This window comes from Cyanistes caeruleus, chromosome 2 (assembly GCF_971803275.1).
Source record: "Cyanistes caeruleus chromosome 2, bCyaCae1.hap1.1, whole genome shotgun sequence".
NCBI classification, from domain to species: domain Eukaryota; kingdom Metazoa; phylum Chordata; class Aves; order Passeriformes; family Paridae; genus Cyanistes; species Cyanistes caeruleus.
In genome coordinates, this window is record NC_141702.1 from 34,084,908 (window position 1) to 34,112,046 (window position 27,139).

At 35.9% G+C, this 27,139-nt stretch overlaps 1 protein-coding gene across 27 annotated transcripts in view; it reads left to right on the top strand.

The window, feature by feature from the left end:
- The window catches only part of DOP1A (DOP1 leucine zipper like protein A), a 59,901-nt gene that overhangs the window by 27,451 nt on the left and 5,311 nt on the right, over window positions 1-27,139 (top strand). For 15 of the 27 annotated variants that reach the window (XM_023922313.2, XM_086876401.1, XM_086876395.1 and 12 more), the window contains 24 exons: window positions 366-480; window positions 1,352-1,585; window positions 4,000-4,624; window positions 7,511-7,785; window positions 8,423-8,575; window positions 10,542-10,642; window positions 11,919-12,178; window positions 12,798-14,805; window positions 14,907-15,018; window positions 15,908-16,090; window positions 16,365-16,490; window positions 16,821-16,955; window positions 17,262-17,317; window positions 17,806-17,910; window positions 18,583-18,649; window positions 19,406-19,550; window positions 19,781-19,860; window positions 20,407-20,516; window positions 20,674-20,823; window positions 22,112-22,173; window positions 22,766-22,918; window positions 24,172-24,308; window positions 25,628-25,683; window positions 26,583-26,747. In XM_023922313.2, the coding sequence (XP_023778081.2) occupies window positions 366-480; window positions 1,352-1,585; window positions 4,000-4,624; window positions 7,511-7,785; window positions 8,423-8,575; window positions 10,542-10,642; window positions 11,919-12,178; window positions 12,798-14,805; window positions 14,907-15,018; window positions 15,908-16,090; window positions 16,365-16,490; window positions 16,821-16,955; window positions 17,262-17,317; window positions 17,806-17,910; window positions 18,583-18,649; window positions 19,406-19,550; window positions 19,781-19,860; window positions 20,407-20,516; window positions 20,674-20,823; window positions 22,112-22,173; window positions 22,766-22,918; window positions 24,172-24,308; window positions 25,628-25,683; window positions 26,583-26,747 (5,613 nt within the window). Of the gene's footprint in view, window positions 1-365; window positions 481-913; window positions 944-1,351; window positions 1,586-3,999; window positions 4,625-7,510; window positions 7,786-8,422; window positions 8,576-10,541; window positions 10,643-11,918; window positions 12,179-12,797; window positions 14,806-14,906; window positions 15,019-15,907; window positions 16,091-16,364; window positions 16,491-16,820; window positions 16,956-17,261; window positions 17,318-17,805; window positions 17,911-18,582; window positions 18,650-19,405; window positions 19,551-19,780; window positions 19,861-20,406; window positions 20,517-20,673; window positions 20,824-22,111; window positions 22,174-22,765; window positions 22,919-24,171; window positions 24,309-25,627; window positions 25,684-26,582; window positions 26,748-27,139 lie in introns of all 27 variants that reach the window. The other 12 variants (XM_086876403.1, XM_086876407.1, XM_023922311.2 and 9 more) reach the window with 1 other exon arrangement.

Sequence of the window (27,139 nt, forward strand, 5' to 3'; positions counted from 1 at the left end):
TGTTACTGTCAGCATGAATACAAAATTGCCTTATAAAAAACTGAAATCTGGAAAATTGTTTTTGTTTGGTTTTCTTCAACATGAGCTTCTGTATTATCTAAGGTTTTTGTCTTCTATGCTCAATTTTCTGTAGCTTGAATTTCCTTATTTTACAGATGAAGACTGTTCTGCACCAAAAGGCTGGTTACTGCTTTTTCTGAAAGAGTGGCATGGGGCCAAATAAGCTACTTAACAGTAAAATGAGAAAATGCTTATTGGTTTATAGTGGTTATCCCCAAAATATACAGCTTTCCATTAAGTTACAGAAATATGGTCAATGTGAGGGGACAAGGAAAATACTGTGAAACTCTATTTGAATTTTACAGGAGGACTTTACATGCCAGACTTCAAACTGGGCCTGGAGGTGATAGTGAGCAATCTGAGTTACCTCTGACAAATTTCTGCTTGTTAGTGGATTTTTTGTTGGATATTGTTTCTTTGGTAAGAATTGCTTTATTCATTATTAACATTGGGATTCTATATATTTATATTTATGGGCTGCAGAAATACTATATATACTTTATTAATTGCTTTTCCTGAAAATATATTGACATAAATTGACATTAAAAGAAATTTTTGGTTTATTGTGTAATTCTTGATAGACTGGTTAGACATAACTGAAATGGGTTTTATGATGCTCATACCTGAAAATTTTAGTCTGTCTTCATTTTCTTTTCTGTGTATTCATTGCAAGTATAGTCTTTTGTAGTTTGATATGATAGTTTAGATGTGCAGCTTTCTTTTTAGGGTCTTTTAAATGTCATGATAAGATGTATCTTCTTTTTCTGTTGTCATTGCTTAATGTAGCAAAGACTGTTGGAACTGTTTTTTCTATAGCTGTCTTTCCTCAATTCTTTGCTTTCTCATTTCAAAGCCTACTAGAAGTATGAGAGTGCTGTGTCAGGTATGGCAATCAGCCTGTTCTTCCTTTAGTTCTTAAAAACTTATATTTCATTCTTAAACTTTTATCTTAAGATTAATAAAGTAATACTAGCATTCTTCAGCCTTCTTATGATGTTTCTAATGTATTTATTGTGTAATGAACAAGATGTACTAGTTGGAAAAAGAGCTAGATATATTTCTATTTGTTTGTTACCCATCTTTAAAGTTAATTTTGTAAATATTTTTAGTAAATTACGTAATACTTAATCTTGGATATTAAGATATTAATTTTCCTTTTTCAATGTTCTATATGTTTAGAACTCAGTTAAGCAAATGATAGGTAGCTCTGTTACAGAAAGTAAATTTCAGGGTAGAATATGATGTGACAATTAACAAGTTTTTATTATTACTTTACTACTCCTATTATTAGGAGACTTACATTGAAATACAGACAGAACACTTGCCTCAGCTGTTGCTCAGGATGATTTCTGCATTGACAAGCCATCTTCCTACCTTGCACTTGTCTGAGCTTACTGATTCTCTCAGACTCTGCTCAAAGATCCTTAGTAAGGTTCAGCCTCCATTGCTCTCTGCTGGTACAGATGGTATTCTGCAGCTTCCTACTGGACACAGCAACTCCATCAAAGAATGGGAAAATAAAAAGGTAACTTATTAGGTTTTGCAGCATCTTGGAAAATTATTTCTTATGAAGAAAAAGGAAATAGGCTTTCTAATCCTGTGTTGAACAGCCTTCAAGTCTTTAATCAAAGTCAGATACCACAATATATGTGAAGCTTGGGTAATCAAAATATCTTATAACTGTGGTAAAATTTCTTGATTCTTAAGGGTTTCTACCCAGATTTAATATTATACCTGTATAAATCACTTTGGAATCAGGGCCTAAGAAAGAACTAATTGACTAAACTTTGCAATGTTCTTCAAGAGTATGATGAAGTAAAGTAACTGGACTGAAGATAATTCACCATTTTGGTTAAGTATCAGGCATATGTAAATTCTTCTCTCACCCAATTTGTGTGCATTGGTTTTATACCCATCACGTATTTTACTGTCACTGTTAAATTTTTAGAATAATTTATTAAAGAAATAAAATAAACCAGCCAGACACTATTTCTCATTTAACTTTGTCCAGTTTGTTCTGTGCAGCCATGGCTCTGTGAGGTATGTTAAGTGACATGCCCTGAAATCTTTGTTTTCCAGCTGAAGAAACTGAAGGAACATCATAGAATAAATTAGGTTGGAAGTGACAGTTGCAGGGCACTGCTCAACGCAGGGCTGATTTCAAAGTTAGATTTTACTTTAAAGCTAGGTCATGTCACTCAGGATCATATTTGTCTTAACTTTAAATATTTCCAAGGATGAAGTTACCACAACTTCTCTGTACAGCTTGTTTGTTTGCACTGTTATTTAATCAGAATTTCCATTGTTGTAGTTTGTGTTGGTTGCCTTGTGTTCTTTCACTGTGGATTTCTGAGCATATCTCCATCTTTTCAACTGCCTAATGGGAGCTCACAGAGAGCAATAAAGCCATCTTCACCCCTTCCACAACTTCTAGCATTCTTTTAAACTGAGTAAATCCAACTCTCTGAATATTCCTTCTATGTCCAGGAGCACTTGTAGTGACTTTCCATTGGGCATACTCAGTACATCAGAGTTTATTTTGTACCAATGAGTATAAAATTGGATACAGTGTTCTGGTTCTGAACCTAAAACTGCTTCGCAGAAGGGACTAGTTTTTTCCCTTGATTTGGTGACAGTACCTTTTCTGATATGGTCCTAGATGTGGCTGGTCTGCTTCACCAAAGGAGTCCACTGCTGGCTCGTGTTCCCCTTGTCAATTAGGACTCCAGCATCCTTTATTCAGGATCCTATCCTTATTCATTCTAGCTAATTGATACCTGCCTTTTTTTGTTCTTTTGGGATTCTGAGGGGTTTTTTTGGTTGCTTTTTTTTTTTTTCGTAAGGCCTGTTTTAACTGAATGATTCTACCCTTTGAACCTTCAGTGGCCTTCTGCTTCCAATTGCAGCTGTCTCACATGTGGCCATGGTTTCTCTTAAGAGATAGTGAAATGATTTTCCATGCTTCTAATCACTTCTAGACTGTTTTATAAAATGAGGTCATCATTTATGTATCTTCAAGCTTTTTAGTACATAGCTCTCACTGTTTTCTGCTGTAATACCTCAAATTTCCATTCTTATTCCATCTCTGGGAAAAGAGGATGTTATTCACTCTTCTCATTTATTAATGAAAAAGTTTTTAATATTATTACATAATGCACAAGTTCTGAATTTAACACAGCTGGTGATTAGAGTCAAAACAACTTCTGGGCCTGTTAGATTTCAGGCAACATCTGCCATTGCCAGTAAAATGCAGGAGCAGAAGTGGACACCTGCATTTAGGGCCACTGATTGATGCATTTCTGTTTCAGTTGTTTCCCTACCTCATGTTCTCACCAGGAAACAGAGACTATGCTACCAGTTACTAAGACTGTAGAGGGCTAGAGCAGGGCAAAAACTGCTGTAGGTGCTTTCTGAGTAAAAGCTGTTCATCTATTTGTGCATATTCTGAACTGATAAGGAGTTAAAACATATAAAACATATTCATGAAGAACTGTTGTTATTGCAGCAACCTCTTTCTCATTTCGAGGCAATGATTTATTTTCTTTCTAGTTGCAAATGATTAGTAGTTTTTAAATGGAGTTTATATCTTTTTGTAATTATAACTTTGTATTTGACAGTTTATGATGCTGTATAAATTAATAATACCTCTGCCTACATATTTCAGCATTTTCAAAATAGATGTGGTTATGATATGAAGAAAATGTTAAAACCAATAATATTTAAATGTTTTTCTTGATAAACAATTTTCTTTTAATGTTAGCTTAGTCTGGTAGGCTTACAGAAACACCAAACAGCATTTTGCATAAAATGTATTTGTATGAATACATTTAAAACTCCGGAATAAAATTGTTGCTTTCAAATGAAGACACTAATAAATATTGTTTTGCTAAGACCTAAATAACGTATTTTGAACAGTCATTAAACTTTTATTTTACTCAGGTGCCATCAGTGTCACTTGAAAATCCTAATGATGTGTTTGAAGATGGTGAAAACCCTCCAAGCAGTCGATCATCAGAAAGTGGATTCACTGAGTTTGTACAATACCAGGCAGATACAAGTGATGACATTGACAGAGCACTGAATGAAGGTCACGGTGCACCTGGCATCCCTATTGTTGGTAGCACATCCTCAGAGACTGAGACAGCATCAACTGTGGGTTCTGAGGAGACCATTGTACAGCCTCCTTCCATAATGACACAAGGGACAACAACTCGTAGTGGGAAAACGATCCAAAAGACTGCAATGCAGTGCTGTTTGGAATATGTCCAACAGTTTTTAACCAGATTTATCAACCTGTATATCATTCAGAATAATTCCTTGTCTCAGCCCTTAGGGGCAGAGCTTCCAGTAGACCCCACTAGAGCACAAGGACAGAGCACAAAATGGGACAGAGAATCACAAGATGATGCTAATGTTAAGAAAACAAACAAGAAGAAAACACCTAAAGAATACCTTCCTGCCTTTATTGCTGCTTGTCAGCTCTATCTTGAATGTTCGAGCTTTCCCGTTTACATTGCTGAAGGAAACCGCACTTCAGAATTACATCCTGGGAAGCCTGAAATTGGTAAGCTGCACTATCCTTTGTTCGTTGTTTTTAAAATAATTATTTCTCTGCCAAAAAAATTTGAAGTTAATAGTATCATGCTTTATGTGTGTTGCTGTTTGCTGTTCCTCTCAGAAATCTTAGTTTTCTTCTGTGTCAATTGGTTTACATTTGGAAACTAAAGTATTTTCTTGTAGATTGTTAAGAATATTGCTGGTGTGGAATTTGGCAGTAACTAATACTGGGGTGAAAAATATAAATTATGCTAACTGAAGCCTGAGAGTAGAATCTAGATTGTTGAATCTTCCTCTTTACTGTATGGATCCACAATGGTTTTTTTGTCATATTTTGCAATAGCCACAGCTCACATCAAATTTGTTTTTAGCTTCCTTTTATCAGTTTTGGTTTGATGTGCACATTGATCACTTTGGCAATACATGGACATTGTAAGCTATTGTCCAATAAAAATCATACCAGCTAAGAAATTTAATTAATTCTAGTTTGCACCTATTAAAGGAACTGTTCTTGCAAAATATTCTTCTAGCTATAATTGCGTTAAGAAACAAAATAAAAATGGTGATTTTTGTAAGGTATGCATGTGTTTACAGATAGATGAAACTATTCAGATACAGACATGATTAAAACAGTTATGGATTACTGTAAATTGTGACATTTTAGGATGAACAATCCTTTTTACAGTTTGTAAAGTCTTCAGTTTACAGTTACAATTTTGGATCCACTTCTGATCTGCAGTCTGAGAGTCGCTCCTTAAAATGTTTTCATGGTGGATATGCTTGGAGCATGCAAGAAATAGTAACACTAATTTTGGCTACTGTCACAGTCATCTCTGGTTTTATTTTTTTCTAGGAAATGTCCTAGTTGCAGCTTTTTGTTCTTATTTACAATTTTCAAATCAAGGCTAAGTGGTGGGTGGTGCTTGGAGATGAGTAGGTTTTTTTTGTTTTAGAAGCAAGCATGCCAACTTAACGTGACTGCTTTTGTTTCTGTGGTTTTTCAGATATGTTGTTTATGACTTCATTATAGCCACGAGCAGACCATATATTTGACTTTGTAACATCCAGACATATAAAATACTTGTCAGTTGATGGCAATTTGGTTATAGCTGTTTATTAGTTCTGAGTATGACAACACCAAAGATCTGCTACCTTTTATGAAAGGTCTATCTCAGAACATTTGTGCTTTTATAGCATGACCCTGAAAATGCTAGGTGTTTGTTTATTTCTCCCAAATAGCCTACAAATGAGTGTTGTGTCCAAAGACTAAAATGTCAGCTGTTTGCTTATTACTTTTTGGGACACATAGCACTTGATTATCAATGCCTTGTGCATTGTAGAGCAGAGAGCCTGTAGAGCTTGAGTAGTAGGTGCCTTGTATGAGGGCAGTGCTTCTAGGAATCCTTTTCACTTTTGTTAAATGTCTTGGATTTGTGTTTCTTGTTCATCACCTGAACATTCCTATTTGTGAGATATCATTTGCAGTCTATTAAACAGTGTAACTTTGAGGAATAAGCATAAATTGTAGGTGGGTAAAACCAACAGGAAGGATTTTGTTCCAAATGTGAACATCTGTTGTATAGAATGTCAGGGCAGATGAGAATAGTGCTGGGCCTACTTCCCATAACAGAGAATTGCACTGGAACAGAAAATGGAAGAAGGTAGTTATAATTCTCACGCTACCCTATCTATTGTTGGAGGATTTTGTAGTGCAGAAGAGGCTGTGTTTGAAGGGTTCCTAAATTTGGAACATGTTTTTGAAGGGTTACTTTAATGATATGGCTCAATAGCTCTTAATTACTGGTCAGTCTGTTTATTTGAAGGAGACAAGTTAATCTGACATTTATGGAACATAATTGTACTTTTATTCAGCTATATGCCTAATTTCATAGCTATCTTTAATTGAAGAAATTAAAATGGGAACTGAGTGAAGCTGAAAACAATGGTTATATCTGTAAACTCTAGAACACGATATGGAATTCTTAGGTATATTTAGACTCCAGTGGAGCTGTGGATATAAATTAGAAATTGTATCATTCTTCTCTTGATTCTAAAAGGGTGCTATATTTGCACCTATTAAATAACACTTCTTCACTTGTGTCTGGTTCTAGACGCATTTGCCTTTTTACCTATGTGATCAGTAGAGTCAGTTTGAAGTTCTAAGAGAAGTTACTTTGATATCTCTAAAATAAAAGGGTACAATATTCACTTCAAGAGTTGAGTGTGAACTTTGGAGAAGGACATTTCCATTATCAACCCAGAGTATGGTTTGATAAAGTGAAAAGGGAGAAAACAACCACCTACAGTGAAAACAGAGTATGGTCTAATGGATCATAGTTCTGCACCCAAACCATCAATTTTCACAGAGTTCTAGTTTTGAAGAATTGCCAGGCAAAGCTATTTTTGTCAATTGAAAATTAGTCTGCATATATATTATTTTATATAATCTAATATATCATACTAGGTGGTATAAAATATATTACAGAATTATTCCACACTCCTCTCTAGAGTGTTAAGATTTGATTGCTGGTGAAGAATTTTGTGAAGAGGAAAAGCAGATGAAAGGATGTGCTAACTACTAAAAGTTCCATTTTGCCTAAAGCAGAAAATCATCTGAATGCATTTCCATAAGATTTTTCTCTTCCTTGTTAAAATTTTTCTATTCCTTTTTGGTTACTAATTGTTTGAAGTGAGACAGTATTGCATTCTTAATTGGATTATTTTAAAGATACATCAGGAAGTATCTTTGTCTCGCATACATTTTCCTAAACCCGTACAATGGGAAGATTGAAATATGAAGGGACAATTGCGCCTATAATTATGGAATACAAGAGGAAAATTCCATAATATTTAGATTGTTAAATAAATGTATAATCTGTGATTTGTATTTCAGACTGTGAACAAGTACAGCCTCCACTGTGGCTACAGACTTTAATGAATGCTTGCAGGCAGGCAAGCGATTTCAGTGTTCAGGGTGTTACTATTTCCCTTGTGATGGACTTGGTTGGATTGACTCAATCTGTTGCTCTTGTCACTGGAGAAAATCTGAACAGTGTGGAAACTGCTCAGCCTCTTAGTCCTAACCAGGGAAGAGTGGCCGTCGTCATCAGACCTCCTCTTACGCAAGGCAATCTGAGATACATGGCTGAAAAGACAGATTTCTTCAAGGTTAGATGCAGTATCTCATTGCTGTTTTCTTTAGGCTTCTTTCTGTCTGGTGAAGAATAAGTCTTGGCCCTTTTACCATGCTTGATATGGTAAACCGAATTTTCTTGCTGAATATTTTGATAACAGTTGTAACCTGTGTTAGAATCTAAATAAAATACACAGTAAGATTTCCTGCTGTCATTCTCATACTGACCACTTGTTTGAAAATACTTGTTTAAATTAATATTTTAAAGATATAAACAGAATCTGATTAAATTACAGCATTAATCAGCAAAGGTATAAAACTTAGACGTGTATAATGCAGTACTCTGGTAAACAATCTTTGCATTTATGTAATTTATGTAAGAAATCTTTTGCAGAAGATAATCAGCAGCAGGGTATATTATGTAGTAAATTACATTTCAGTGAAAATTTTTTTCTGTTCTGACTCCTTAAGAGGAGTTAACAGGAATTTTTTAGTAAGTTATTTGTAATGTTTCAAACAGTTCCTTCTATTAATACGAAAGGAACCATTTTAGCTATTGCCTCTTGGTCATAGGGTGTCATCAGATGTGTTGTCTCCCATTGTTGCATAGAGCAAAACAAGGTGTGATAGTCATTCACTTGTCTATTGCAACTTTTCTTTTCATGTACAAAGCATATAGCTTTAACCCTTTGGGACCAGCTGGGTGATGGAACTCCTCAGCATCATCAGAAGAGTGTGGAGCTCTTCTACCAGCTGCACAACCTCGTCCCATCTTCCAGCATTTGTGAAGATGTTATTAGTCAGCAGCTGACTCACAGAGACAAGGCAAGTTGTTCATGTATTTACTTAAAGATGAGTAAAGAATATACAGAAATATATTTAGAAAAAGGACTGGGTCCCTCAGAGGAGGGTACAAATAACTTCAATATTGAAAAAAGCATTGCCTTTCATTGTTTCAAATGTTATTTTAGGTCTGTAATGAGCCTCTAGTTTCATGCCAGAAGTCAGTCAAAGGAGGGTTCAACGGACTTATGCAGGAGACTTTATCTCTTATCAAAGTCATGTGATGCTTCCCAATACTTAAGCATGTGCTTAGTGTTTGTTGTTGTTAGTAGGAGTTCTTGTCATGACAGGTACTTTTCTTATTATTTTTCACCTAGAAATTTATTTCACATAGAGGCTGTCAATTTGACATTCGAGTTGAGGCCTTTGTAATGCCTTAAATTTTAGGCATATGATATTTTCACAGCCCCAACAGTATGAATGTAGGGAATTACTTGTTTACACACTCTAGCAACTCATGGGTGTGTCTTCAGGAGCACTTACCTTTTTGCCATTCTACCAGAGTTACCAGGTCAACGAGAGTAATGTGAGTCAGTCTGTCAGTCAGTGCAGTTCAGAGTTTGCCATATTGCTAAAATTGGTGAGGATTTTTAGTGTCACTTAGGTTGGTCTGTAAACTGCTGTGACTGTGGATGTAGAACATGTTCATTTCTGCCTACCTTTCTCAGAAAACAGTAATTTCTTACATCTTCACACCGTGGATTGCAAGGACTTACATGGAGTCATATCACTGTGTTTGGGAACTGGTATTTTCACTCTATTCAGTAACTGTCAGTGAATTATTTTGTGTAACTGCATACATTTTGCAGCAGCATTGTGGATTATTTTTCTGTGAAAATGATTTTTTTCATAAATACAAGTGATGTTTGCTTTACTTTCTAGAATGCTGCTGTCTCTTTTGGGTTTTGTTTTTGGCATGGAGAGGTTGTCTGTTTTATTTGTAGTTTGTTTAACATGAACAGTTTGGCTTTTATGGAATTTTCATAGCTTTTACTTAAAATTTTCATTATTGTGGCAGATATTGGATAAATAAGCTGTTGCAAAGCTTCTTAAGTTGTAAAGTAAGTCTGTTAGATTTTCAGTGGTTTTAACAGTTTTTAGTTTTGTCTCACTTTGATTAAAGGTAAATATACCTGCCATTCATTTCCTATAAAACCGTATCTTCTGAGAACAAATAAGTGAAAATATTTTTCTTCTTGTCTTTGCTTATAATCTGGTAATTTAGTTTATAATACTTTAAGTAATTTTGATGATATATTTGGTGTAATTGTCCTGATTGCTGTGCTTTGTTCACTCCTACAAATCCTTACTAGCTTCCTTGTCTTTTGGGTGAAGCTGTTTCTATAAATATGTTCAAATCATATGACATTTATTGTTGTTTGCAGCCTTGCTGCCTGGATCAGCCTCAGTAAAGAGAGAAACAGAACAATTGTTACTTTACACCATTTTTACCATTAAATATCCTGAGCTGGAATCCAGTGATCCTTATGAGTCCCTCCCAACTCAGGATATTCTATGATTCCCTGCTATTCTGCATATCATTGCCAGTCATTACAAATCCTTTGGGCGGTAAGCATGTCCTATTTGTCCAATTTGTTCCAGAGCTAAATTTTACATGTTAGTGAAGAACTCCATCTACATGTCTAGCTAGAAAATTATTGTTTCTTTGTAGTATGGCAATAAAGGAATGAAAATAAGTTGAGTAGAAGGAGGCAGGCTAAACTTTAAGGCAAGATAAAATAGGAGGGAATCATTTCATGGTACTGAATTTCTCACAGATACCTATTGTTTGCTACTACTGCTTTTAAGATTAAAAAATAGTACTTAAATGCCTAATTAAAGAAGTTAATTTCCTTATATCATTTAGGGCGCTGTGTGACTTGCTTTTTCCAGTTCTTATCAGAAGTTGTTACATTCTGACAGATGTAACTTATGATTTGGTCCACAGAAAGTAAGAATGGAAGCTCATGCCAAGTTTGCAGTGCTATGGCATCTCACACGAGATCTTCATATTAACAAATCATCTTCCTTTGGCCGCACCTTTGACAGGTTGGTGATTGCAAGTCTGATTCAGTTGAAATAATTTTACTTCAAAATCTTTAACGGTATTATACTGGCAGCATAGGGCATTTAAAAATTGAACAACTATAGTGTAGCTGTGAGAGGAAGGAGGAAGGACAAGAAATTAATTTGCGGACAAGAATTTGTGTTAGACAAAATTGTTTTCACAGTGATGATTATGTAAGCTATAAAATTTTTCCTGGAAGCTATAAGGAGTAAGGAAGGCATGGTCACAATATTCATTGACCATCACTCTGGTAAAAACCACCGTGGTGTATATTGAGCTTAGTATCTGAGTTCTTGCTGTGTTTTCATAAAAACAGAAGCAGGAGAGAGAAATCAACCCAGAATTGAATTATATGAAGTAGAAAGTAACAGTAAAACTTAAAAAAATGTAAAAACCAAATTGCAAGCAAGTGCTAAAATATGAGTTCTTTTGTTTAATCCGTATTTTGTATAAGAGGTCATTTATGGCAAGCAGAAGAGGATTTCTGTTTTGTGTTCTGGTATTGGACTATCTTCTTAGAAAAGACTGAAGATCTGGATGCTGAACTACTCTTGTCTTCCTCACTTAGCACAAATGTTGCAGAAAAGTTTTTATTTAGATTTTGTATTGCATACTTAGCTGTGAGGAGTAGAGTAAAAAGGTTATTTCTTTGTCTTATGCTGTCACTCATTGCATAAATGGTGATAAATTCTGTGCATGCAGCTAAAAGCTTATGAACATGTACTACTGGAGAATGTAAAATATATATATTGTTTTTCCATAAGTCTGAAAAAGATTCTCAAGGCTAAAACTGTTAAAAGAAGAAAATAACAATGGTAGGAATTGCTGTATTGTCAAGTATATATCTCCTTTCTGTTCTTGAAGACATGATCTTTGAATGTTTTCCATATATCCTTGTGAACTGGGTTTTGAAGTTTTATAATTTTTAATGGTATACCACTTAAAAGGCAACCAAGGCTTATTTAATAAGCTGTACAAATACTTAATCTTGCTACTATTAGAGCAACTTTTATAACTGACTTCATTAGTAGCTCTTCCTGCCCACTCCTTCATTAGACTAGACTAAAATATAAAGATCAGGTTCAAAGTCTTGTTTCCAAAGAAAATACTGTTTTGTATGAAGAAGACACAGGAGTATGTACTGACATTAAAGTTGTCATAGATTAAAAAATTAATTAAAAAAAATTAAAATCAAAATGGGATTACTCTGTGAATAGTGTACAATAGCCACTAGATAGTTTCTTCTTTCCATTCTAGATCATTGTTTATCATGCTGGACAGCCTCAATAGCTTGGATGGTTCTACTTGGTCAGTGGGACAAGCCTGGTTAAATCAAGTGCTTCAAAGACATGATATTGCAAGGGTTCTTGAACCTTTGCTCCTACTGCTTCTGCATCCAAAAACTCAGCGGGTTTCTGTTCAGCGAGTACAGGCTGAATGTTACTGGACGAAATCTCCCAGTCACCATGAGGAAGAAAATGAGAAGCAGTTCATGCAGAAGTTCAGCTGTGCTGATGGTATGTATACAAGAAGACTGTAGAAAGTTCCCTAATTTCTTTGCTTGCCGTTTACATGCAATATTAAAAACATAGTAGAAATTTTTGAGGGTAACTGAAAAATGTGTCGGAAAAGCTACGGCTTATATTTGTGTTTGTGTATTTTTTCCTAATTCAAGTTTGTTTGTCCCAAGTACTGTTTAAAGTTTTATTGTTTTTTCATTAAAATGATATGCAAGTATTTTAATGCAGATAATTTTTTTACATCTTACTGAGCCTTGATAGAACATAAGAATATTGCTTGAAGCTTAACCAAGAAATTAAACGTTTTTATGAACAATGTGGGTCTGTCTACATAGCAATAAGTTTTGAAGGTGTTTGCATGTATTGTGTAATTTTAGTTTAGAATTCACTACTTCAGTTTTTTGTGAAAACAGAAGCAGATAAGACTGCATAATGCTGCATGGGGATTTACATTGTTTTGCTAAGGTGTACTGCTAAAGCAATTTTGCTTTGTTTTTGTGAACATGTCATTTGCTTGAAGTCTCAATAATAGTTTAAATTCTAAATTTTAATTCTGAATTCTTATTCTGAAGAACAGAATCTTATATTTATACATTTTTTTGCATTCTTTTTCAAGCATTCTCCCACATGACTGTAAGCCCAGGACAACTTATTATACCTAAAGAAGTCAATGATAAACAACTTGGTGTGGATGAAATGGAGAACTTCAGCCTGACTGTCAACCCTCTGAGTGACAGGCTTTCCCTGTTAAGTACCAGCAGTGAGACCATACCAATGGTTGTGTCTGATTTTGACCTTCCTGATCATCAGGCTGAAATACTGCAGAGTTCTGACTCTGGCTGTTCTCAGTCATCTACTGGAGACAACATCAGTTATGAAGTGGAAACAGAAAGCCTGAGTGCTCAAGATAGCTCTCAGACTCTGAAAGAAGACTCACCTGATGAAATTGTGCAACAAGTGGTTACAGATCTTATATGCAAAGTTTTAAGTGGTCTCGGAGAAGAAGTTGAACCAGTTAAAGACAGTCTGCACTCTGAGGATGCTTCATGTAAATTCAGTTCTTTGGATAATTCTGTGGAGGCTACAAAAAGTGATGATCAAAATATTCAAAGTAGCCAGAGTAGTTTACTTAGTAATGACAGTTCACAGTTACTCTCAGCCTCAACTGAGACTGGACTTGAGAGCTTAGGAGATGAAATGTCAAGAAATAACTCTTCACCTTGTATTGCAGAAAGCCAGCAATCCTTCTCTGATCTTACTCTTTCTTCCACTGAATCAAAGTCTAGAAAATGTAGTCACAGTAGTATTCAGTTCAGCTTTAAAGGAAAGCAACCAGAAAAAATGTCAGAAAAAGAAACCATTGTTAAAGAGACTGGTAAGCAACCAGGTGCAAAACCTAAGGTAAAAATAGCTAAAAAGAAAGATGAAGAGAAGAAGAAAGTACAAACAGAAAAGCTTAAGCAAACAAATGTCTTTTTCAGTGATGGTCTTGATTTAGAAAATTGGTACAGTTGTGGAGAAGGAGAAATTTCAGAAATAGAAAGTGATGTTGGATCCCCAGGAATGCGAAAATCTCCTAACTTCAATATCCATCCACTGTATCAACATGTGCTGCTTTATCTCCAGTTGTATGATTCTTCAAGGACATTGTATGCTTTTTCTGCAATTAAGGCAATTCTGAAAACAAATCCTTCAGCTTTTGTAAGTGCCATCTCCACTACCAGTGTCAACAATGCATACACTCCTCAGCTTTCATTGCTCCAAAATCTTCTAGCCAGGCATCGAATATCTGTTATGGGCAAGGATTTCTATAGTCACATCCCAGTTGATTCTAACCATAACTTTCGGAGCTCTATGTACATAGAGATTCTTATCTCCTTGTGTTTATACTACATGCGGAGCCATTATCCAACTCATGTTAAAGTAACCTCACAAGACCTCATAGGAAACCGCAACATGCAAATGATGAGTATAGAAATTCTGACACTCCTCTTTTCTGAGTTGGCAAAAGTGATAGAAAGCTCTGCCAAGGGCTTTCCTAGTTTTATTTCAGACATGTTGTCCAAGTGCAAGGTTCAGAAAGTGATCCTGCATTGTCTGCTGTCTTCTATCTTCAGTGCCCAGAAATGGCACAGTGAAAAGACAGCTGGAAAAAACATAGTGGCTGTAGAAGAAGGCTTCTCTGAAGACAGCCTTATAAATTTTTCTGAGGATGAATTTGACAATGGTAGTACTCTGCAGTCACAACTTTTGAAAGTACTTCAGCGGCTGATTGTGCTGGAACACAGTGTAATGACTGTGCCTGAGGAAAATGACACGGTGTTTGACTTTGTCATAACAGACCTGGAGCACATTGGTCCTCAGCAGCCGATGACATCCCTGCAGTATTTACATTCCCAGCCAATAACCTGCCAAGGCATGTTTCTGTGTGCAGTGATACGAGCTTTGCACCAGCACTGTGCCTGTAAAATGCATCCCCAGTGGATTGGCCTTATTACTTCTACATTGCCTTACATGGGAAAAGTTCTTCAAAGGGTCGTTGTTTCAGTGACTCTTCAGCTCTGCAGGAACTTGGATAATTTAATTCAGCAGTATAAATATGAAACGGGATTATCTGATAATAGGTAAGTGTATGTAGAGGTATAATCTTCTTAACTACATTTGATTGTGTTGAATTACTTCGCTATCAGATGAACTAATTTTTAAAAAATTACTCTTCTTTTAGGCCTCTCTGGATGGCATCAGTCACTCCCCCAGATATGGTTCTCACTTTATTAGAAGGGATCACAACAATAATTCATTACTGCCTCTTGGATCCATCTACGCAGTATCACCAGGTAAACTTATCTGGGTGTTTGAGAGATTCCTATGCAGTACATGTCAAATCATGCACTGATTATATTAGCAGCTATGAAGAGCTGAGTGACAAAAATAACATATTGTCTTAGCTCTAAATATGGGGGATTTATAGAATACAAACATTTCAAACTTTGGATGATACTTTAAAGAGAATACCCTTATATTTGTTTGCTTCTTTTGGTTGGTTGGTTTTTTGATGCCCTGAAATAATTAAAGTATGAATTCCTTAACTTTAAGACCTTTAAAATTCCACTTTAGAGCTGTCTTTGTTGTGTTCATGTTGTGATGTGTCTAAACATTATCCTTCTGTTCCTTCTGTATATTCACAATTTTTCTTTTTAGTCAAGCAGTATTTTTAGATCTGATATTCTGAGCATAGTGTCTCAGTTTGAATTTGTGGACAAGAATTGTTAAGAATTGGTCCAGATTCCATAAGAAGCTTTTGCCCTGTTTTCTCAGTAATCTTGTTTTTGTACTTTTTTTGCCATTCTTCCACCTCTTTGCTTTCCATCCATTTAAAAGTGACTGAGAAATGGGTTTTGTTTATGTAAATAGTTTTGCCTAGAGTTATTAGCTAGACTTGAAATTCCGATATAATTGTTTTGCAAAGGTATAGGCAGAAGATACAAAATTGATTGCTTTAGACATGAGACCTCACATGCTCAGTGTGCATTTGATATTGGACAACTCAATCACAAGTTTCTCTATTATTTTAAAAGTCTCACATCTGTACATATTGTGAGAACTAATGAAAAACTTCTGAAAAAGAGTTAAGGTTGAAAGCTCCCATGTTAGGTAAGTCTAAATTACTCTATTTTAAATATGCTGTTTATGTAGATATTTAATATTTCTCTCCTCTCCCACTAGCTTTTGGTTAATGTAGATCAGAAGCATCTGGTTGAAGCACGCAACGGGATCCTCTCTATCTTGCATATGATCATGTCTTCTGTGACTTTACTGTGGAGCATCCTGCACCTTGCAGATTCTTCAGAGAAAACTACTGCTGCTGCTGCTGCATCCATTACCACTATTAATCTTGGGTCAACTAAGGTCAGAACATCAGGGATAACATCATTTAAGTTGTTCATTAAGACCTTTGTCAAAATAATTTCAATTCCCTTCCATTAAATCTAAATTGAATTTTTATACTTTTGTCCTCATCTACTAAATCATCACAAAAACCAGGCTTTTATAAATGAGTATTGAATATGCTTTTAAGCTAAAATGTGTCAGTTGTATGCAACGTGTCACCTTTTTCCTTTCTGCAGAGAAAATGTTTTGGACATAATGCTGCGGTGCTTATAGCTCTGGTTTCATTTTGCAGAATTTGAGGCAACAGATTCTAGAACTTTTGGGTCCAATTTCAATGAATCATGGTGTTCACTTCATGGCTGCTATTGCATTTGTATGGAATGAAAGGAGACAAAACAAAAATACTTCAAGGACAAAGGTATGTTTATATTATAGTGGTCACTTCAAATAGTGGTAATACTTCTAAGTGATTTGGTGTTAAGAAGAAGAAAATTCAGACATTCCAGTGAAAAAAATACAATGAAGTATGGACAATATTTGTATTTCTCATTAGCAACTGTACTGTCAGGGAGGTACCACTTTAGAATGGGATCATCTTCCTGAATTCTTCAGGGGAAGGGGAGGTGATACTAAGTCTCTAGATGAACTGTTAGTTGATAAAATTTCAATCCCATGAGGACAACTGCCTTAGTTTTGTTATAACCATTGTCTGTGGTGATAATCTGTGTCATACATCCAATTTTTTTAGGTTATTCCCACAGCAGGTGAAGAACAACTTTTGCTGGTCGAGCTGGTTCGCTCTATCAGTGTTATGAGGACAGAGACTGTCATTCAGACTGTGAAAGAAGTTCTAAAGCAGCCTCCAGCCATAGCAAAAGACAAGGTATGGAAACTGTAGAGATCCTATTGATCTGTATGATGTTCTCTTGAAGAAGCTTAGAATACTGATGATATGACATTGACAAAAGCTGAGCAGCACAATGTGAGAATTTTCACTGTATCTAAGAGATAAATGAAGAGAAGCATAATTTTACAGAGGGATTTCTGGAAGGATGTTTTTAATATTCTGTTAAATTAAGTTATATGTTTAGACATTGCAGTGACATTATAGCATTGTCAGTTTTACCCTGGTGAGGGGAAAAAAAAAGGCACTTCTTTCTGATGATACAGGTTTCATATCTTTTTCTAGAAACATCTTTCACTGGAAGTCTGCATGTTGCAATTTTTCTATGCTTATACTCAAAGGTAAGAAAAGAAGCTAAATTTTATTTCTGTCATCAGGAAGCACATGATCAATTTGTATATTTTACATCTTTTTCTCATAGGATGATGAATAGTCTGTGTAATATAAATAGTAAAGAAAGAATGGGTTTGAACTGTAGGTTTGTTAAAAAAAGATGGTTTATTTTGTGAGTTCCATAGTATTGCATCACCTTTCTTCTCCTACCTAAAAATGCTGCAGATAATCTGCCCCTTACCCAAAGAAAGTTGATATTAATTGTGCTGTAACTCATTTGTGTCACTTCAGCTTTGTAATGAAAAGCATAATCTTTTGAGAATGCTCTTCTGCCTTCATCTGTTTCTTAATAACTTGATGTAGCAACTTAGTAAAAGAACCTATAAGGGTGTTGATTACCAATATCTGATAGGAGAGTTAAGGTAAAAAGAAACTGGGGGAATACCTGAGGGCGATGATGTTCTCATCATTGACATTACTGCTCTTTCTCCCATAGGATTCCAGTGACCAGCTTAGTAGACAGCTGGGCAGCACTGCTGCTTTTGTTAAAAGATTCCATACAGGTTGGTCTTCCAGCCCCAGGACAGTTTCTTATACTTGGGTAAGTGCTCCTGATATTTGCCATTTTCAAATATGCTCAAATGTAGGTGTATAAAATTATTCTGAAGTGTTAGTGTTTTTAAATCTGTCTCTTACTTTTGACTGGTAGAGTTATTGCCTGACTTATGTGCATCTTATCAAATTAGTTTCTTCTCTGAGGAATATATTAACTTTTATATTATATTATGATATAAGCCACAACCTTACCTTAATGATTATTTCAGTGATTCAGGCTCTTTGAGCAACAAATGTAAGTTTATGTTTTTTCATAAAAAATGACAATTACAGTTCATCAGGTATTTGAAGCCCACAGAGTGGGCTGAATTCTCAGGATGGAAACAGTTTGTGGACTTTTAGAAATATAATTTTGAATATGATTTTCTGTACAATGCTTCAAGGACAATTTTCTTCAATATTTTATCTTCCCTAGTAAACTGTCTTTAAAGATACTTTTGTATATAATCAAGTAAAACCTGTTCTTGGTAAACTCTTATGATCAAAATTAAATTAAGGAACTTGAGAAGATGTTTCCTGGAATACTGGTAAGTAGCAATCCTTGAGGGTTTAGTGAATAAATATTGTGCAAATAAATGTCTTCAGATTTGTCCTAATGCTGAAATCTGCTGAATAATGTATTAAGAAAATCCATATTTAACTTCTATATTTTTTTCAGTGTTCTTAATGAGTTCATCATGAAGAACCCAAGTCTGGAGAATAAGAAAGATCAAAGAGATCTACAGGTAAGAAATTCGTTGTATGTGTCTTTTGAAAATTTTGAACAAAAAATCATAGAATCATAGAATGGCCTGGGTTGGAAAGGGCCTTAAAGATCATCGACTTCCCAGCACAGGAAGGATATTGACCTCTTGGAGGAAGTCCAGAGGAGGGCCACCAAGTTGATTAGAGCAATGGAGCACCTGTCTTAAGAGAAAAGGCTGAAAGAATTTTGTTTGTTCTGCCTGGAAAAGGGAAGGCTTCCAGTACCTGGAGGGAAGCCACAAGATGGAGAGGGACTGTTTACGAGACCATGCAGTGACAGGACAAGGGGGAATGGCTTCAAAATGAGAGTATATTTAGATTAGATATTAAGAAAAAAATCTGTACTATGAAGGTGGTGAGGGCACTGGTTACCCACAGAAGCTGTGGATGCCTTGTCACTAGAATTGTTTAAGACCACGTGGATGAGGTTCTGAACAACCTGGTTTAGTGTAAGGTGTCCATGTCCATGGCAGTGGGGTTGGAATTAGATGCTTGAATGCACTAGAAATTTTTGATATCTGCTCTGTAGTACAAAACTACTCTTTAATATCTTCTCCTTATATTTATAATTTGTTGAAAAAGCTCTAATTTTCTGTGAAGTTCTTAATCATTGATTATATAGAAATGATTTGAAAGCAATTCTATATGTGGTTATATGGATTTTCTGCATGTTAGGGCTATGAATACAGACCTTCTGCACAAAGTTCTTAAAATGCTTGGGTTTTGTTTCCTACCAGGATGTAACACACAAGATAGTGGATGCCATTGGGGCAATTGCTGGTTCTTCCTTGGAACAGACCACTTGGCTAAGACGAAACTTAGAGGTTAAGCCTTCCCCCAAGATTATGGTTGATGGAAACAACTTAGAATCAGATGTTGAAGGTAGGTTAGTTTTCTTCTTTATTTAAAACAAAACATTAATTTTCAGGCTAAAATTAATTAAGAGAATAGCTTTGCTATATTTGAATGTATGTAAAATTCTTCACTACTGTTCCAGCACTAGTGTCTGGCAAAGCTTGTGAATCTTCAAAATATATGTTTTTAAAATATACTGTAAGGTAAATAATGGCTTGAGAAGACTAACTTTGGACATTTTTTTTATCTACTTTTAGATATGCTGTCTCCAGCAATGGAAACTTCAAACATAACTCCATCTGTTTATAGTGTCCATGCATTGACCTTACTTTCTGAGGTAAATGTTTCCTTGGAGATAATTAATAGTGTCCAATAATAAGCTTCTTTATTGTGAAAAGCTTTGAACTAGAAGCTTGGAAAAGGAGATTTAATGGGAAACACTGATGTGAACAGATTCTGGGTCTTGTCATGTAAAAGTATAAAAAACTTTGTTACTAACCCATTGAGATGGATGAGGTATAAAGCATGACCTTTCAGATGTATAGTATAGCAAACTTCTTTGATTCTAAACTTTGTGTGTTTATCTTTGTGGTACATCTTATTTACTGCTGGTAATTGCAGTCAGTCTTTGATTATTTTCTTTGTCTGTAGTTTATTCTCTAGACTGCTTTCATCAGGAGCTTGTGCTTCTGTGCTTTTACCTTAAGGCATTATAAAAATGATGGAATCGTTATACTCTGGATTTTTCATGGTACCTGAAATGGGATCATTTCTATCATAAACTTGAATGTTCAGTAAAGATCATTACACCAAAAAATTGTTAAATGGTAGGTAAGATGCAATTTAAGAATGTATTATAACACATCTTCCTCTCGTTTTATAGGTTTTGGCTCATCTCCTTGACATGGTTTTCTACAGTGATGAAAAAGAGAGAGTTATTCCTTTGCTTGTAAATATTATGCACTATGTTGTGCCCTACCTCCGTAATCACAGGTACCTTTGGTGTATTGAACTGATGTAGATGTCTACAGCCAGTAGAAATTTGGATGGTGGCACTTAAGTTGAAGCAGGCATAATAATGATTAGATGTCTGACAAACTTTCTATAGAGCAACAGTCCAAAATTGGTTTATGACTTTTTATTTGTTTAGTGCTCACAATGCATCCAGCTATCGAGCTTGTGTCCAGTTATTAAGCAGTCTTAGTGGATATCAGTATACAAGGAGAGCATGGAAAAAGGAAGCCTTTGACCTCTTTATGGATTCCAGTTTCTTCCAGATGGATGCTTCATGTGTTAACCAGTAAGATTTTATTCTTCTTGTTTATGTCAATGGCCCTTATAAATTTTGTGTATTCTATTAACATATGGGCCAAAATTTCCCAATTAATCTTTACTGAGAGAAATAAAGATTTACTGTGGTTTAGGTTACCACATGAAATATGAAACTTAAATAAGGTATATTTCTATGCGCATATCTGTTTTTAAAATTAATGTTCTTAAAATTAAAAAAAAAAAAAGTTCTGTGAGGAAACTTTTCTGTGAGGAAACTATGTTTTTGTAGAAACATAGAATGATTTGCATTGCAAGAGACCTTAAAGATCATCTAGCTCTAATCCACCTGCCATGGATAGTGACACCTTCCACTAGACGAGGTTGCTCAGAGCCCCATCCAAGCTGGCCTTGAACACTTCCAGGGATGGGGCATCCACATCTTCACCAGGCAACCTCTGCCAAGGCATCACCACCCTCACAATAAAGAATTTCTTCCTGGTATCTAAATCTGCCCTCTTTAAAAGTAGCATTACTTTACTTTAAAAGTAATTCCTCTTGTCTTTTCACTCCATGCCCTTGTAAAAAGTTGCTCTTCAGCTTTCAGAGGCTCTTTAGGTACTGGAAAGCTGCTACAAGATCTCCCTGAAGTCTGCTCTTTACCATTCTGAACAGCCCCAGTTCTCAGCCTGTCTTCATTGGAGAGGTGCTCCAGCCCTCTGATCATCTTTGTGCTCCCTTCAAATGAGTCCACATCCTTCTTATACTGGTGGTCCCAGAGCTGGATGCAATACTCCAAGTGAGGTCTTACCAGAGCAGAGTAGAGAGGCAGAATCATCTCCCTTCTGGTGCAGCCATGCTTCTGGTGCAGCCCTGGATGCAGTTGGCCTTCTGGGCTGTGAGCACACATTGACAGATAAAATTCAGTTTTTCATCTTCATCCACCATCAGCTCCAAGTCCTTCTCTTCAAAGCTGCTCTCAGTATTCATTTTGGGCCCAGCTGGTATTTGTGCTTAAAATTCCTCTGACCATTCTGCAGCACCTTGCACTTGGTTTCATACTTCATAAGGTTTTCATAGGCCCGCTCCTTAGAACTGTCAGGGTCCCTCTGAATGGCATCCCCTTTTTTTCTTGGAGAAGGGGGTCCAAGAAACACAGTTTCAGATCAAATAACACAAAGTAAATTATACCTTATGAAGCAGAAAGCTTGGATTGGAAGGCTTAGCCTAACTGAAGGAGCAGAAAGTTTTGTAAGTGTTCCTGAAAATTCTTGCTTTCTTCATGCTTTTCTGATTTGTGTACAATTTTCCTCTTTTAGTTGGAGAGCTATTATGGATAATTTGATGACACATGACAAAACCACATTCAGAGATTTGATGAGTAAGTATTGATATAGTAGTGACTTCTCTCCAGTATAAACATTAAATAAATAAAAAATAAGTACCTTAAAGAAAACACTTGTTCAACATGTATTCCAATTTGTTTTATTAAGTATTTTTCGTGTTTTCTTTGACTGTTTCTGGAGACCCATAAATAACACGAAGTGAGAGAATTTGATACCATTCTGGTACACAGTGAATTTTGCCTATATGGCAAAGTTGATTAAGTAGAGTGGGTGGGGATGGTTTTTGGTTGGTTTGGGTTTGAAGATCTGACACTGACTGCTTAAAAAAAAATTTGATTATACACATTTGATTTTTCTGAGCATCAATACATGCAAGTTTTATTTAAACAAAAAAAAGCTAAACTCTTTCTGAAAAGCCCCTAAATCCAGCCACTATTGTGTATACTTACAGGCTTTCTTTCAGCTTTTATTTTGAATTTGTGGTTACAGATTCAAATTGCAAACCATACATCATCTTAACATTTGCTTTCAAACCCCATTGTTTAAAGAAAGCATTATTTGTGCCTTGAAGTGAAGCAGAAGGGAAATTCCTAAGCTCTTGGCTTCACTTTCCCTTTTCTCTTTCAGCAAGAGTGGCTGTGGCCCAGAGCAGCTCCCTCAATCTGTTTGCTAACCGAGATGTGGAGCTGGAGCAGCGTGCAATGCTCCTCAAGAGACTCGCCTTCGCCATTTTCAGCAGTGAGATAGACCAATACCAGAAATACCTGCCAGACATACAAGGTCAGTAAATAGGTATCATTTAAGCAGACTTCTTCCAGTTAACTATGGAATGCTTATATGACAGAGTAACAGCAGGTTAAATTTTTATCCTGCAATATCAGTATGTGATAGTGTTTCCATAGCTGAAACAAAGTTTCTGCAAATTTTGGTTAAAATGTTTTCAGTGTTAAATGACTAGGAGGCAGATTTTGTAGTTGCCAGTTGACTTTAATCCAGGTAATTTCACTGATCTGTCGTTTTATCCCTTGATCAGTATCCTTGGATAGCTGCACAATATGTTTTGACAGGAACATCTGAGGTACAAAAACCTCAGTTAGGGATAAACAGAAAAACTGACCTTGACATTTTGAATTATTGACTTCTTTTGCTGGTGTTTTTTTGTGTGTCAAGTTTTTCTGTCCTATCTATCACTGAGGTTGATTTCTTACAATGACCCTTTACTTTAAGTGACTGGGAATGGGAACTGCTTGGATCTTTTTTGTTTAAGATGATACTAATAGTTACAGCAGCAGCTTTTAGATGTATCATCTTTTCATGCCACCAAAGGGACACTTTGGTCTCTTCCTCTATATGGAAAATCAGTTGCATCAACTTTTTTGTTTAATTTGTTTTGTGATCTATTTTTCATATAATTATTTGGTTTGTTGGTTGGTTGTGTTTTTGGGGGGGGGGGGGTTTCAAAATTTTTTTTATTTCCAGTCAAGTCAGTAGCTGAGATTACTATGTTCATGGAATCAGGTGGCTTTACTGGTGTGAACTGCTACATGCATGTGTGTTGGTTTGACTGAAAAATTTCTTTGTGTCTGCTTCTATATATATTGAATGCCTAGAGATGATCATAATTCAATAAAACTGTATCATCCCTTTTTAATTTCTCAGGTACTATGATGGTGCATTGTTTTAATAACAATAATACATCTGAGCTGTCCAGGCTGTTTTTGTATTTTTTGTCATCTGCTAACTCCTCCTGTTGTAATGGGTAAAACTCTGCATAAGATAAGCCAAGTTCCCAGATTGTGTTTATGTAGAGAACTTAACCAAAGCAGTCAACTGCGCTCTTTAGAGGTTTCTCTCTTTTGTTCCTTCTTTGGTGGAGTGGTTATTTCTTTATGTTGACAGACTAAAACTAGTAAAGTACTGGAACAGTAACACGGCAGATACTTAAAGTTAACATTGAAAGTACATGAGGGAAGGAGAAAATTCTCACTGTAATTATTTGGAACTGAGGGACCCTTCTTGGCTTTTTGTTTCAGAAAGGCTGGTAGAAAGTCTCCGGTTGCCACAGGTGCCCACCCTTCATTCCCAAGTGTTCCTGTTTTTCAGAGTATTGCTTTTAAGAATGTCTCCACAGCACCTTACCTCACTTTGGCCAACCATGATCACTGAACTGGTGAGTTGTAGGTGTCATTCATTATTTAGAAGACTGATGCACATCTGTGACACAGCCTCATTCCTCCTCAAGATTTTTAAGAAAATCTCTTTTAGAGATTGTACAAATAAATGTGCAATGGCCACAAATTGAAAGCTGACTTATTTTCATAGTCCTGATGTCTGTTTTTTGTGATGAAATTGAGTATCTGTTGGCTTACACTGTTTCAACTGTTCAGCTGTTTCCTGAATTAAATTTGCTTTTGCCTTCATTGTTCCCTACTGAATCCTAGTTCGATTTCTGCTTATATATTTGTACCTTCTCCACCATTCCCACTTCTGCTCTTCTTTTTCAGTGTTCCCTGTTTTATTTTTCTGATCATTCTTCTTCCAGCAATGGGGATGAGAATCCATGTATAGGAGTCAGAATCCGTTCTATTGGCAGTTGATGGTCATTCAGGTCACATTGTGGCTAAATTTTGTGACTAGATTTATACATGGCTTGGCTCAGATTTCTTCTTTCTCATTTTATTCTTCATAACAAAACAGTAAAAATATTTGTTTCATGAGCTTCTACCTGCAGAATCTCCTGTGTTGGCTGTTTAACACACTCTTTTGGGTTTCAGCTTTGGCAGTGGGAATGGAAGAGCATGCATGGTTGGTGCATGCTGTGATCCGTTCAGCCTGTTATTCAAGGTGTTCCCAAGGGACTGAATTACAGAGGGAGAAAACCAGAATCATTGCTGTGATTGTCTTCAATCTGCAGGCACCTAACCTAGCCCTTGAATAACCACAGATCCAAGAAAAAGAAGGAGAAAAGCTATATAAAAAAACCTTAAAGTGTGTTGTTTTAACAATAGATTTAAAATTTTATTTTAAGCCTGTCAGTAGTATAAATACTAGAAAATCCATTCTATTCAGTGTGGTCTTCTGATTCCTGTGCTGTCCTCTAGCCTTTACACAAGTTTACCACAGTTCTGGAACTACTTTCAGTTAGCAGGACTGTGATGCTTCTGGGAATTCACACCTGAGCCTGGCTGTTCCATTAAATGATTCTTTATTCTCTTTTTGTTTAGGTCTTGCTTTCTTTCTAGGCAGTGGAGGGGATTAGCCGTTGAGAGCTTTCCTGATCTTAAAAGAGACAGTTCCTTGTGGCCTTGGTGTTATTCTGGTTATATATAAGGAATGAAAGAGCTTTAGGGTGCCAGTGTCCACTCATACAGGAGAGGAAATAAAGCTCTGTACTATTTGTCTAAGGCTTATTACTCAGGCTTTCCTATAGTGTTTTCCCAAGTCACAGTCCATTAAAAATGGTATTAAAATGTAACATTTGATCTTCAGGTGCAAGTGTTTTTACTGATGGAACAGGAGCTCACTGCTGATGAAGACATTTCCAGGTAAACGTATGAATTTCCTGCTTGTTTAACTTTATAAAAATCCCTTGGTATGCTGATGGGGAGTTGTGTCGTTCTTTAAAATAATTTGTCTTTGAACAAATTAAATCCTTCTTTAAGAGAAGGACAAGTAAAGGGTAGTTCAGTCTGACTGCAGTACCAGGGACAGACTGTTCAGGACAAAACAAAAGAATTCCTGCTGTCAGATTGCTCATAAATCACTAAGGGAAATTACACAATACAAGTGTCCAGGTTCTTACAGTGTCCATTTGAATAAAACGCACTGCTGCTGCAATTAAATTATGCATGCCATGACTTACACCTTTTCTGTGTCATACACTTACTCTAAATAAGACTGATGCATTTTTTTTTTGTCTAAATAAAACCATAGCTTCTTCTTGCATTAGAAAAGTGAGGTAGATAATTTTTCTTGTTTTGTTATCCATTTTTATCTCATCTCTTTTCTGTACAGTGTGATACAATTTCAGTCAATGCTAGCAGCAGAGGCAGATTTCTCAAAAGAGCCAGAGTTACTTGCCCAGATTTTGCTCATTTTTTTCCTAGGTTCTCTTTGGTTTTTTTGGAGAGTTTTTCCCTCAAATAAAGTAATATCAACATGACTGACAATTTAAAACTTCCTCATAACTGGAATATCTGGGAATAAGATACAGGAATGCTACACATTCTTTTTATATTGATGTTTTATCATATATATATATATATATATATACACATACAGAACTGCATTCATGGCACAGACTTGTGCTGGGATTTGATTTATGGATTCAGAATTATGCTGGTATATAAAGAGTTCTGTGTTTGTAGAAGCAAGTAAGAAAAATAAAATTTTCATTGTGGCAGAAGGTTGTTATGACTCACCTACCTTCTGTAATATATTTTAGAACTTCTGGCCCATCTGTTGCTGGTTTGGAGACAACTTACACAGGTGGCAATGGTTTTTCCACATCCTACAACAGCCAGAGGTGGTTGAACCTGTATTTATCTGCTTGCAAATTTCTGGACTTGGCTCTAGCTTTACCATCTGAAAACCTGCCTCAATTTCAGATGTGAGTAGGAAACATTGTCATTTAAGTTTTTGGATGTTTTTCCATGCCTCTTGGTAAAATTCTTGTGTATAAAAGTCTTTGCTTTTCCATTTCCTTTCTTCCTTTGGACTTCAGCGCCAGGGCAGCCCCTAGTTCATTCCCTCACAGTATCTGAGTGGCTCCCAGGGAAAAAGATGCTGCATTATCAAATTAGTTCAAGCTGGTTTGATTTAGCTTGCAGCGAGAGTCAAAATTGAGAGATGATCAATAGCAGTTATTTATTCAAGCATTTTATTTTTAAAGTACTTAGTTGCAGTAATGCCTAAGAACTCAAAATACACCCACCCATCTCAGTGAGTAATGCATGAGATCAGAGGACTGCATGTCATCTCAGCATGACTCGCTTAATTTAC